Source organism: Cladophialophora immunda (assembly GCF_000835495.1).
Source record: "Cladophialophora immunda strain CBS 83496 unplaced genomic scaffold supercont1.6, whole genome shotgun sequence".
Lineage (NCBI taxonomy): Eukaryota > Fungi > Ascomycota > Eurotiomycetes > Chaetothyriales > Herpotrichiellaceae > Cladophialophora > Cladophialophora immunda.
The window spans coordinates 1393792-1407011 of record NW_015622546.1 but is presented as its reverse complement, the minus strand read 5'-3'; the positions used below and the strand labels follow the sequence as shown (position 1 = coordinate 1407011).

At 53.1% G+C, this 13220-nt stretch overlaps 2 protein-coding genes across 2 annotated transcripts; both read right to left on the bottom strand.

Annotated features, from left to right (window-relative positions):
• Positions 1-6469: 6469 nt before the first annotated feature.
• Positions 6470-9025, bottom strand: PV07_10050 (uncharacterized protein). The gene is made up of 4 exons (XM_016397351.1): positions 8513-9025; positions 8297-8447; positions 6984-8232; positions 6470-6932 (listed from the first exon to the last, which is right to left on the bottom strand). Exons 1-4 carry the CDS (start codon positions 8676-8678, stop codon positions 6897-6899), a joined length of 1602 nt encoding a protein of 533 aa, XP_016244542.1. The 5' UTR covers positions 8679-9025; the 3' UTR covers positions 6470-6896.
• A 72-nt stretch (positions 9026-9097) lies between these two features.
• PV07_10049 (translation initiation factor aIF-2) lies at positions 9098-13121 on the bottom strand. The gene is made up of 3 exons (XM_016397350.1): positions 12316-13121; positions 9701-12264; positions 9098-9647 (listed from the first exon to the last, which is right to left on the bottom strand). Exons 1-3 carry the CDS (start codon positions 12814-12816, stop codon positions 9404-9406), a joined length of 3309 nt encoding a protein of 1102 aa, XP_016244541.1. The 5' UTR covers positions 12817-13121; the 3' UTR covers positions 9098-9403.
• Positions 13122-13220: the final 99 nt, after the last annotated feature.

Sequence of the window (13220 nt, the reverse complement as noted above, 5' to 3'; positions counted from 1 at the left end):
TTCCGGGTTACTTACTTCCGGAAACTGATAAAATCTCTCTAGAACTGGTTGCTGCTGCCGTGGAACTCGTTTGCGCTCATCAAATGGGGGGCGTCGTCCACCAATGGCGGTTCATGAGATAAAAGCTGAGGGTCTTTCGGACGCTGAAGCGTTCCGGTTGTGGATCTTGGGGCTAGGAAAGCCTCGGAATGTGGTACATAGTAAACTCGCAAGTACGGCGGAGAAAATGAACAAATCTCTACTAGCAGAAGCTGGAAGCGCGCTCCTGATGATGCTAATTTAGAATGTTGATTGGGATCTCACGTTGTCGGCCGTCACAACTGACTGACTGCCTTCAACGGCAGACGCAGCACTGAGTCCTATCGCGAGGCCTGGCTACTGGGAGTAAGCAACCTGGTCTTCCGTCTCAAGCCCTCGTCATTGCTCTCGCTGATATTCCAGTATTTCACAAAGTGGGCTCAAGATCTGACCTTTTTTTTTGCATTGGTGCCTGACTGTGGATGAAGGATGGCTCTGTTGAATGAGTCCTTCAGTCTTGCAGTCTGTCAACAATTGTGCTCTCCTTACTATTTCCCTACTCACTCCTTACAGGATCACACCCAGGCCACTAACCATGGAACAACTCCTGAAACCACCCCCGTCACTATTTGGTGCTCTCTCCAACTTGACCCTGATGTGCCTGTTCGATTTGCACCACCTGCTCCCGAAGGCCCTTGTCATTGCCCGGCAGATCCCGTTCGATGGCGTCCAGAGGAATCTCGGCGCTATCCAGGTCTCGCTGGTAGACCATGACCATGTCTTCGTCGCCAAACATGGCCGCGATCTCTTCCAGGGGCTTGTGCAGGGTGTCCGGGTACGTCCACCAGATGTAGACCGCGCCGGCCGCGGGCACGAAGATGAAGACGAGGAAATACTTCCAGCCGATGTTGTCGAAGGCCAGCGGGGCGCACTGGAGGTAGACAATGTCGATCGCGCAGAGCGCGGCGACGGCGATGCCGAGGCCCTTGGACCGCAGGTGCGTCGGCCAGATTTCGGCCACGTAGTAAAAGGCTGCGCCGTCCAGGGCGCCGGCGTAGATAGCCTGGAAGAGGTAGATCATGACCACGCACGCGATGAGGCCTCCCTTGTTGTCCGTGCCCAGGTAGGTGCTCTGGAGCCCCGTCAAGACCGCCAGCGTCGCCGCGCACGACAAGAGGGCGATGCCGATGAGCTTGGGGCGTGAGACTCGGTCGACAAAGGTCAAGGCGAGAAGGCCAAAGATGGCGCCTGTCAGCTGGAAACCACCCTGGAGATTCAAGATCTGGACATTGTTGAATCCGAGGGTCCGGTAGATGATGGAGCCGTAATCTAAGAGGTGGTTAGGAGATTCTCTCTCTCTCCGGGGCTCAACACTTGACTCACTGAGGATGACCAATATCCCTGAGCTCTGATTGCAGACCTCCAACAGAATCGTCATGAGGGCGCGTCTTCGCAGGGATGGCCTCTTGAGAATGTCGAGGTATGAGGACGGCAGTCGAGAGTCGAACTCGATCTGCCTGCGCATCTGGTAGAATTCCCGCTTGGCAAACTCCTTCTCCGGGTCGTCCTTGGTGGAGTGCAACTCCTGGACGACCTGCCACGCTTCCTCGGTGCGGTCCTTGCTCAGCAGATAGCGAGGAGACTCGGGCATCCAGTAGATCCCGGCAAGGACAATGGCCGGGCACACCATTTGAATGCCCATGGCACCACGCCACTGGTTGGCACCAGAGACGAAATAGAACGCCAGCCCCATGTACGCGGCGAGCAGATAGCCACATAGCATGAGGAAGGCATGGAGATCGACCAGGACGCCGCGCACTTGGGGTGGTGACAGCTCAGCGATCCAGACGGGGACCTGAGACAAGGTTTGATACGCTCTTTTTATATGCCATCAGAGTCAGCTTTGATTTTTTGTGGGGGCGGCGGCGGCGAACGCAAGAGGGGAGAATGGATTGAACAAACAACTCACCCCCATCCGTTGAAGAATCGAAACACAATGAACATGGGCGCGTTGACTGATGCGGTGAGCAAGGCGGATGTTATCAAAATCATGGCTACTCCGACGGCGACACAGAGCTTTCGGCCGTAGGTGCTGCTAAACCAACCCGCAATCAGGCCGCCGACAACACCTCCGGCAAACCAGACTCCGTTCATGGCACCGGTCAGCGAGGCGGCGTTGCTGGCGGTGTCCAGGTGCATGGACTTGGTGAAAGAAGGCTGCGAGAGCGTTGTGGCAATGATGGAAGACGAGTAGCCATACGACGTCGATCCCAAGGAGATGAACAGAATGACTCGGATGCAATAGGCAGTGACTTTCTGCTTCTTGACAAAGTCCCTGGGCACCTCAGCGCCGTGGTGCTGTTCGTGTTCGTGCATGGCTATGACTGTGTAATTGAAACAGAGGGTTCAGATCGGTTCTTCGCGTAACAAATTGACAAAGGTTGATGGCTCTCCCTTGCTTTCCCGGTCTTCGACAGGGAATGTCCTGTTTTCTGGACCTTTGTCCTCGACTTTATACTTCGTCGAGCTATACAACCTCCCCAGTATCCCCGCTTGGTCCAGAATGCTCGGGGAATGAGGGGGGGGAACGGAAGGAAGACAAACGGCCGGGGTAGAACTCGGGGAACCCTTGTGGGAGCGAGATCTTTGCTGCTGGCCGACGATATTCCTCTGAGCTTGCAGAGCCGGGTGAAGTTGGGGCGGGTGTGTGAAGATGCTGATTGTGAATGAGCGGGCTTTCCACAACCCAGGGTGGCAGTCAACAGCCATCTTCGGAACCCACCTGTGACGGGTTCAGGAAATACGCTCGAATGCTAGAGACTGAGCTTCTTAGTCCAGTCCCAGTTCGTGCAAGATTCCGGTACTAGCTGGGAATATAGTGAGTGTGGGGTATATCCACCAGACAGCTAGCTAGTATCCTAATTGGCTGGCATTCCGAGGACGCGATCGGTGCGGGCGAGGAGTTCCCTTTTTTTACGGATTGGCATTCTAGGGTGAAGCTGCAATACGTTCGGAACGGCAGCACGGCTGGGATATGCGCGTACGCTTCACCAGGATTGCTAGGTATAGGCTGTATTCTTTTGGAGTTAGTCGGCAGGGAAATTGTGATCTTGTCTGGTGCTACGAGCTGGGCCATGCATCGTGCATCGGCGATATCAGAGCAGATAAGAATCGCACAGAGAATCATGCCTACACATATCTATATGTAGTGCTCCAATAACAAGCCATTCCTCTCAGGCATTGGAGGAGTTCTCTTTTCATTCCTGCGCGTGCAGTCGTGTCATTCAATACAGAGTTGACCAGACGGATGAACATTAGAGGTGGGGTTTCGGCCCAATCTACCTGAGTGCACATAGTCTGGATTGTAATTCTTTAATCATCGAAGGGAAGATCTTACAAGAGCAGCGTCTAGACCTTAAATTGTTCTCTCTTACATACAAACTACCCTCGTATGTCCAACTGTGGAAAAGCAATAAACGTCCTGCTCCCATGACTGCGGGCACGTATGGTTATTGCATGGGTGGAATCTCATTGAGGTACCAACTGTCACGAGGTTAGTAGTGTAAGCTAACACAAAGTCCTCTGAGATGAAACTTACGTATCATCAACGTCGCAATTATACTCGTACTCGTGCTCCAGGAAGCCGTTGTTCAACCATGCAAAAGCAAGCTCTGGCTCGGGGCACCGGGATACCCAGTCGAAATCTTCATAGCGACGCGTTTTCAGGATCTCGAACAAGTGCGCTCGCGAGCCGGGGTACAAGGCATCCAGGGCTCCGTCGCGTCTGCCGTTCTTGAGGGCGCTGCTGCAGTTGTCGTTCCACACGGTTTTGTCGAGCCACGCGTGCATGTGCGCCCGGTAGGCCTCGCCCTTGCCGGCCTTCAGCTGAAAGGAGCTGTAGTTCTCGGTTTGGAGCTTTCTCAATATATCGCAGATGTAGAAAGTCACCTGCTCAATTGCGGTGATCAGGCTGCCCGCGCCCACGGGACTGCCGGGACCCAGGTAGGTGAAGTAGTTGGGCATATCCGGGGCCACACAGGACATATAGCACGCCGGGCTTTTCGCCCACGATGAGCGGAGGTCGATGTTGTCGTTGCCGATGATTGGCCATCTTGGGACGAGAGAGATGTCGAAGCCTGTGGCACAGATAATGACGTCGAAGTCACGCTTCGTGCCATTGGCCGACTCGATGCCCGTTTCTGTAAACCGACCCAGGTCGCCCCAAACCACCTCGCAGTTGGGAGAGCAAAGAGCCTCGAGATACCCGGTTCCAGGGGTTGGCCTTCGACACCCCAGCGAAAAGTCGGGAATTAACAACTCTGCTAGCTCCGGCTTGGAAGCAAGCCGTCGTCGCATGTCTTGGACGGTGGTCTCTCTTGCAAATCGTTGCTGAGGGGTGCCGCGAAGATAGGTCCCGAAGCGAATGTTAAGTTCCTTCTCCACCGCTTTGCGAAAACGGAGGTATTCTTGAGGGTCTTTCCTCCAAATATCTTTCTGCTCCTGGCTGAACAAGAGGTCTTTACCACCGTCTGGAATATACTTGGACCCGAAATTCGCCGTGATATACGTCGGGTTACGGACAAAGACCGACACATGAGAGGCAACCTCTTGTACGGCTGTCGTGACTTGAATGCCCGAGGATCCATTCCCGATGACGGCCACCCGCTTGTTGCGCAAATCAATGCTGGGATCATAATTGGCACTGTGGACTATGGTGCCTTTGAAAGATTCTCGGCCAGGAATAGCAGGCCATCTCCAGTGATTGAAGAAGCCACTCGCGTTGATGAAAATGTCGCACTCATCCACGATTTCATCGCCCACCTCGCCGTCGCTGACGCCAAAGGAAGACACGGCGTTTCGTCGACCATCGGTCTGTCGACTTATGATCTGCCATTTCTGTCGCTCGGCGAGCCATCGAGCTCCAACCACTTTCCGGCAAAGCGTGATGTATTTCCTTAGGTCAAACTTGTCCGCGGTGTCTTCCAGATACTTGAGGATCTCCGGTGCCGTGACATAGTACGATGACCAGTCTGGATTCGGGGCCCAGGAAAACTATTGGATGAGGTTGGCACACAAACAACATGCATCAGAGAGCTATTCGGGGGTGATTGTAGGCATACCAGATAATTGTGACTGGGGATATCGCACGCGCATCCTGGATAGCGATTCTCGAACCATGTCCCTCCCAGTCCCGCATTCTTTTCCAGGATTTGCAGCTCGATGTTCTGCAGCCGTCCCACCTTCACGTCGTGTGCGAACGAAAGAGCGCTGACTCCCGCCCCAACCACAATGACCTTAAGTTGTCGTGGTGTCTTGAATGGGAGTTTCGACAACTCGTAAGCAATAGAAGATTTCTCTCGGTATGCTTCTGTGGGCGTGGGCTCGACCAGCCTGGCAGGAGGGGCAAGGCCAACAGCAGGTATTTCGTCCTGGCTCATTATCGGCCCCTGGACGCGTTCAATCCGAGCTGAGCCATTTGGTGCAGCAGGTTCCTGGTCTGTCATGGGAGAAACGACAATGGAGGCCCCTTTGGTGTTCAATCGGTCTTCAGACCCTTGGATCGACGCTCCCTGGACTAGTATCGCCATGATTAGATTGTCTTGGGATTTTGTGCTGGAATTCCGCCCAAACAAAATGCAGCAAAGACACCGAAGAGCTGAAGACGGTTGTTGTTTTACCTGCTCGTATTAATACTCACCTTGGGCGCCTCGTCACGGAAGATGTGCAGTGGTAGATACCGAGACCTTTTCAGCAAGCAATCCAGAACTATTTCCTTCCGGAATGCTGCCCCCACGCAGTCCACAGCCTGATGGAGAGGTCTGAGCAGCCATAGGAAGTTGAACCTATGACGGTCTAATTGGTGCAGACCATGTTCCCTTGGAGCTGCAGACTCGGCCCAAATTCTCTCTCTGTGGCGTGTCGCAGACACTGCGCAGGTTCAGATGGGATAGTCACAGAAACCTCTGCCGAAATCCTCAACTTTCCCCACAACCGTCCCGTCTAATCGACAATTGCGATTCGCGAAGATTTCCGAGGAAGTCTTCTTCCGGTGGCCGATCTAGTCAAGAGTTTGGGAATCTAGGTTAACTAGCTTTAACGTAATCCATGAAGCCACTTCGAAAGCAAAATTCTCAAGAATGCCAACGATATCAGCCAGGAGACTCTGAACCAACCACAACCCTCTTCTTCCGCTAAACGCACTGGACATGTCTCGATACGATAACCTGGCTCTCTGCAACGTCCACACCGTCGTCGGCGCGGCCTATCGTCATCGCATCGCCCCCGTGACCGAGAGATTTCCCGCTGAAGTTGCCCTTCGACCTCAGCTTGGCCAATTCGAGCTGCTAATACTAGGTGTTATTACTTCTATTGGCCTACCTATCTATTTACTTCCCTTGCAATTAGTAACGGACGAGGTATGGTTTGGGGTACATATACATTATATATATACACACATCTGAATGGTTCAATCAAAATCCAAGGAAGCAAATCTGGATGGCCTTAATTCGTCTATTAGCATCTGTGCGAACCCATCGACATGGCCCGTCTTCAACCGCTCCTTAGAACGGGGCCTATCCAAGCTCGCTCACATTCCGGCCTAACTATGTACAACTGCCTATGCTTTTCTCTGGCATTTAAGACTCCCCACACACTTGGGGCCTCGGGCCTGGGAGCAGCCCTTATTCAAAACCGCTATCTCTCGACCGTTGCAGCCAAAGAGAAAGTAGACAGACCGAGAACCCACATCACCAAGGCCGTGAGTTTCTGCTGCTGGCTGTGGAAACCTCGCCGGCTGCATATGTACAGGATTTACGACGTTGACCTGCCCGAGCAACAAAGTCTATCGCTGAAACGCAAAACATCAACAAATCGACACTTTATGGCCGCTCGGAAAAGACCAGCTTGCAATGATCCTGCCGTGAATGTAAGCAATATGAACAGTTCAATAGTGGCGTCTGACTCACTTGAGGGAAAATGGTCGCAAAGACCTCAATATCCTCGCTGATGGGGGTGGGCTCATGCACCCAGTCCAACAAGATGCTGGCTTTTCCAATCATTGCCATCAGGTTCAACTGAGCGTATGTCTGTCCCAGGCAATAATGGGGCCCGGTGCCAAAGACCAACCAGTTCTTCACCTGCTTGTCGGCATCCCCGGTAATCCATCGCTCGGGTTCGAAGCTGTCCGGGTTGGGATATGCTTCAGGATCATGGGTTGCTGGCCAGATCGAGGGAATGATCATCGAGCCTTTCTTGAGCGTGTAATCTTCAGTCACGGGGAAATCTTTCTTAGCAACATAGGGCACCAAAATGACTGGAGGACGATAGCGCAACGTTTCTTTGACCACCGCTCTCGTCCAAACCATCGATTCCAGCATATCCATGTCGAAGGGCTTGTTGCGGTCGCCGCCTCGAAGCTGGAGATTTTCCTCTCTGACCTTGTCCAGGATCTCCGGTCGATCAGCCATGATCTGGAACAACCACGTACAAGCACTCGAGGTGGCGTCTTGCGAAGCAAAGAGGAAGGTGAAGACGGTTTGGGCAATCTCGAAATCGGTAAAGTCTCGAAGTAACTGAGGTGGTTTCTCGGACTGGTCCACTTTTTCGCCTCTTTCAATGCGCTCTCGGTATTTGGCGGAATCCTGGATCTGCTTGACCCACGCGTCCAGGATGCATGTGATGTTGCCGCCGGCAGCCATTCGCACTTTGGACTTGGTCGCACACTTTGCAAACTCCTCCAACACCATGTCTGCCGCTTTCTTTCCGTACCAGGTCTTGGTGAAAGGGATGATGATGGGGAAGTTGACAAGCTCCAGCGCGGCGGTGATCAAGTAGTAGTCGTGGGCAATCTTCTTGACCACTTTATCGCTCATGTAGTGTCCAACAAAGGTTCTGCAGGACACGGCGCACATGAGTTCTCGGAATACGGGCATCCAGGGCTTGGCTGTCATGTTGTTTTCCTTGGACATGTCGAGAAAGTTCTTGAAATACTTGCTGTAGACCTCCTCTTGACCGGGCAAATACATCTCCAACGCTTGACGTGTGAACAGCCCATTCAATCCCTTGCGGTACTCGACATGGGCTTTTCCGTCCAAAAACACCCAGTTGGTAGGACGAAGGAGTTTCGGGGCGACATCGACGACGGTGGGTTTCACGAAGCCTGGCGAATTGAAGACTTTGCGCGCCATGTCCCGGGTTCCCGCAATGACAACGAATCTGGCGAGAGACGAGGGTTAGCAACAGCACCTGGGTCCCGCGAGTAAAGGTGAATCCTGCGTACTTGTGGAAAACCGACACACAACTCAGCTCCGCGCTCTCCCATTTCTCCTTGTATTTCCTAAAGTCGGGTCGCATCGATTCGAGGAAGGGGCCCATGAAGGGCATTTTCCACGCTGGGCCAACGATGCCATGCTTCCGCCATTGATAGCTGCCTGCACAAGTCGTCAATCGTCAATCCCCGCGCAACCCCAGACGCACGATAACAAGGCGAACTCACATTGATCGTAGGTAGCCAATAGTAGAATAATTGTCAAAAGCACGGTCCAAAGATTCAGCTGCGCCCACACCCTGCCCAAGACGCCAGAGGCATGGGCGGCCTGAACCTTCAGGTCGGCGTTGGCGAGAGGTGAGGCGAAGCTGGTGGCATTTGCAAGGACGTCCATGGCGTATTGGTTGGGGGGATTCAAGGGGGCCGCGGCAAATGGTGGTTTGAGGGCCCGATCGAATGGGGGCACTGTGCCTTGCAGGAGGGCAACACCGTATGACGGGGGCGACAGTGTTATCAATCCTCCTCTTCAAACGCGCTGCAGATGTTGTGTCGAAGGCGGACAACGATGACACTAGCAGTCTATCACCGAGTCAAGAGAAGACGGGGTTTTGTTTGCAGGCCTTTTTCAATGGAAATTCTGGGACGTGCCCTTCTCACCGCCAAATTTGCTCTAGTTGGTCAACAGCTCCTTCCATTGGGCGCAGCCCCGTTGTACGATTCAATCTCCCCCGTCGGTTCATGGGCCTCCCGGATGGCGACACTATCATCTTATCAGCCAATCATCTTCGGCTTTATAGCTACGAGTCAGGCTGCCCGAGTGGAATGATATTAATTGTGGTCTTGATCCATTGTCGGGTGACACTCTATTCAACCACTACAAAGCCACGGAATGGATCTCTGGACGACTAACGAGGAAAGGTTTCAATAGAGAGAGCAGAGACAAGCGCTACAGCACTGAACAACTTGATCAAGTCCAGTACTCCGCCCATGGCCATGCCCTCAGTAACTCATACTCATCCATCCAGCCCAAAAATGCAAATGTCATGTCATGCTTTTCGTCCGTCCTCCAAACGCCCTTCTTGCACTATGTCATATACCGTCACATCGTGCTCTCTTCGTCTAAGGAATGTCAAAAACCGGCTTGAGCTTCTTCAGCAATGCCCATTCATCCCGCGTCACCTCATCTCGGTAGAACTCCTTCAGCGTGTCGATTGACTTGCGAGAAATCAGAGAGTACAGAGTATCCTTGTCTTCCAGCTGTCGTCCGTACATGGGTTGATTGGGTCCTTCAATCTTGACTGCCACTGACGGCTGTCCCTTTTTGCAGACGGGGATGGCCTTGTGTTCGCGCTCGATGGATGATCTGTATCATTGTCAGTTTTTTTCTTTTCTCCGACGGAACACCGGATCACTTACACTCTGCCCAATGTAATGATTTCTTTCACGCCCGTTACCGGATTCGTCTTTACTACCGCAATCGGTGTCAATGGCCGCAGGCTGCCTTCCACAACGTCCACGCCCACCACAATGGGATCCTTCTTGTTGAAGACCTGGATAGGGCTGAGCACGCAGGGGAAGACAGCATGCATCTTGCTCTCTTCCTTCTTCTTTTCCCGCAATTCCTCCATGTGTTTTGTAAAGGCATCGAACAGGTGATAGATAATATCCGCGGTAAAGATCTTGATGCCGTTCTCGTCTGCGTACTGTTGTGCCTCTTTGTCGACCTTGACGTCGAAGCAAAGCATCACCGCGTATTCTTTCGCCTTCTCCAGCATGGTACCCGCCATCATGACGTCTCGCTTGTACACCGGCCCGATGGCGATATTTGCGACGGGGATCTTGCTCTGTTTCAAGAATTCCAGCAATGCCTCCAGAGAGCCCAGAGTAGAAGCCTGGACACTGACCCCTCGGTTGTCCTTGGATATCTTGCTGAGAAGGCTTTGCAGATCCGCCATGACGTCCTCCATCAAGTCTTCCTCGTCATCCTCGGGGCCGACCACGAGCAATCGAGAACCCGCAATGGCCTTTTCCAGGTCATTGGCTGCGATCTTGACACCTAGGGCTGCCTTGCATTCTTTGTTGTGCACATATTGCGACTTGAGGCGCAGTTCCTTGAGCGGAGCAGGTGTTAGAAGCGCCCGAATATTGGTGGCAATTGGCCCATCGGTGCCACAGAGCACAATCCGGTCCCCTTCGTGGAGGACTCCGTTCGACAGTACCACATCAATCGTGGTACCGAGGCCTTCAATCACTTTGACTTCAAGCACCGTACATTCCACCTCAGACAAGTACATCAAGCTGGTCGTCATCCGTTCCTGGGTCAACGACACCAGAAGCTTGAGCAGATCCGGAATGCCTTCGCCTGTGTGTGCGGAAGTTGGCACCAGTGAGACGTATCGGCGCATGTCCTTGTTTTCGTAGAAGACCTCGGAGTTGAATCCCTCCTTGGAAAAGGCAAGCTTGGTTTCGGCAAGTCGACTCTCAAACTCAGCCACTACTCCCTTGGACTGGAAAGCGAGACTGTCCTGGAAGCCATTGTTGTCGATCTTCTTCCAGCCATAGAGACGGTCAATCTTGTTGAGAGCCACGATAAACGGTGTCTTGCGGTCGCGAAGGAGTTTCATCGACTCCAATGTCTGTGGCTCCAAGCCGTGCATGATATCGACGACCAAGATGGCAATGTTGCAAAGCGAGGAACCGCGAGAGCGGAGGTTGGAGAAAGATTCGTGACCAGGAGTGTCGATGACCAACAGTCCAGGCACTTTGAACTCAAATTTGCCGTCTTTGTTGACAACAGCGGTCTTCTGTTTCAGAGCATCAACGGGGAAGTAAGTCGCACCGATCTGCTGTGTGATACCACCTGCTTCACCTTCTTGCACATTTGTTTGTCGAATTTTATCCAGGAGCTTCGTCTTGCCAGTGTCGACGTGACCCAGGATACAGCAGATAGGTGAACGAAGATTATCTTTGGACCGGGCAGCGAGCGCTTCTTCGTGAGCTTTTGCTCTTCTGGCAGCTGCTTCGGCTTTCTTCTTCGCCAGTGCTCGTTGCGTAGCTGTGCCTTCCTCTTCTGAGGATGACTCCTCGGATTCCGTGTCGGATTCGATAGGTCTCTCCTTTGGCGGGGGCCCTGAATCCCTCATTGGCAGGCTCGACGTTGTGGTTGACTTGGTCACGGCTCCATTGGTGGCGGTCGTGGGATGCGTCTTGGAAGCGCTTCCGTTTGCAGCTGCTTTGGGCGCACCTTCGGCTTCATCTTCTTCGTCACTGGACGCAGCATCCCAGCTCTCCTTTACGTCCTCATCGGCAGCCTTCTCCCAATCGTCAAGCTCGGAAGATTCTTCCTGCTTCGCAGCCTCTGCTTCTGCAGCAGCGGCGGCGGCGGCGGCTTCTTCGGCTTCCTTGGCTAGACGTTGGCGTTCTGCCTCGGCTGCCTCTGCCTCCTGTCTCGCTCTTTCAGCAGCAGCTTCGAGGTCAATTTCCTCCTTCTTCGGACCCTTTCGTTTCTTGTCGACCGCAGGTTTCTTCTTTTCTTCGATGCCTTCGGTCAAGCCTGCAACTTTGACGCCAGATTCAAGTAGTTGCTTAAGGCGAAGATCTTGTTGCTGCTTCCTCTTCCTGTCGGCTTCGGAGAGGAGTTTGCCTTCTTTCTTCAGTTGTTCTTTCTTCTCCTTTTCCTTTTCCTTCTTTCGTTGTCTCGCCTCGGCTTTCTTCTTCTCCTCTTCGGCTTCCTTTCTTAGGCGCTCTTCTTCAGCGGCTTTTTCCGCGGCTTCTATCCTGGCCTGTTCTTCTCGCTGTTTAGCAAGGGCTTCTTGCTGCTTTTGGATCGCAGCGAGATGTGCAGGGATCTTCCTTTTCTTGCCGGATTTGTCTTCTTTCTCTGGTGCGGCGACGGGAGCTTCGGCTTTTTCGGGCACGGCGGGCTTATCTTCCTCATCCTTGGGACCTGATGCCGGGGCGACAGCCTTTTTCTTCGCAGCCTGTTTTCCTGTTAGCCTTAAAGCAAACCTCGGTAGAGACGCCTTCGTTACCTGTTCTTTCTTTCTCTGCTTCTCACGTTCCTTCTTCTCACGTTCTTTCTCCTTCTTTGACTTCACTCCACCACCATCGCCAGCGTCTTCACCATCCTCCGTGGGAGCAGGGGGCTCGTCCTTGTCTTGCTGCTTCTTGCCTCCTTTAGCCTTCTTATGTGCATTGCCGGCAAAGACGTCATCGTCATCGCCAAACGTCGCCTCAGTCGGTGCTTTCGCATCCAGGTCGTTCTCGGGCTGGGCTGGGGCTACACCATCTGCATCTTCACCTTCGACAAAGTCATTGATGACGGGTTTGCCTTTCTTTGCACGCTTATCTTTGTTCTTGCGCAGAGCCGCCATCAATCCACCACCGCCGCCGTTCATCTCTTCCGCAGCATCATTCTCTGTCTCTGCCTTCTTTGCATCTTCGGTGGCCTGAGCGATCGGGTCGACAGTCTCACCGAGCTCGTTCTCCCAATCGTCGGCCTGCTTCTTGCCGCCCTTCTTTTTAGGCGCCATTGTAATGCTGGTTGTGTTGGGGGATGGGTCTTAAGGATATGAAGCGTTCACGGTTTAGAGGCGGCGACATAAAGTCGTGTGCAGGTTTTGTCAAGGTAGGCGGGGAGGCTCTTCAGTGAATGGTGGCGTAGAAGCGTAGAAGCGTAGAAGCGAAAGATGGCTATTGGCCCCAAGGGATTGGGTCTTTTTGGTTCTTTGCCACAATATCTAACGAAGACCGGTAAGTGGAAACCGGATTTAACAGGTTGTGAATACTGGGTGTGATGGTAACTAAGGTGACAAAGAAGCAGAAGGGAATGGTAGTGGGGCAGTGAGAGGAAAATAAAAGTGACGTTCAGCAGTTGACGGAACAGTGTGGGCGGAGTTTCGGCAACGCTGCCTGGCTTGGCACTCATCGTGAGAAG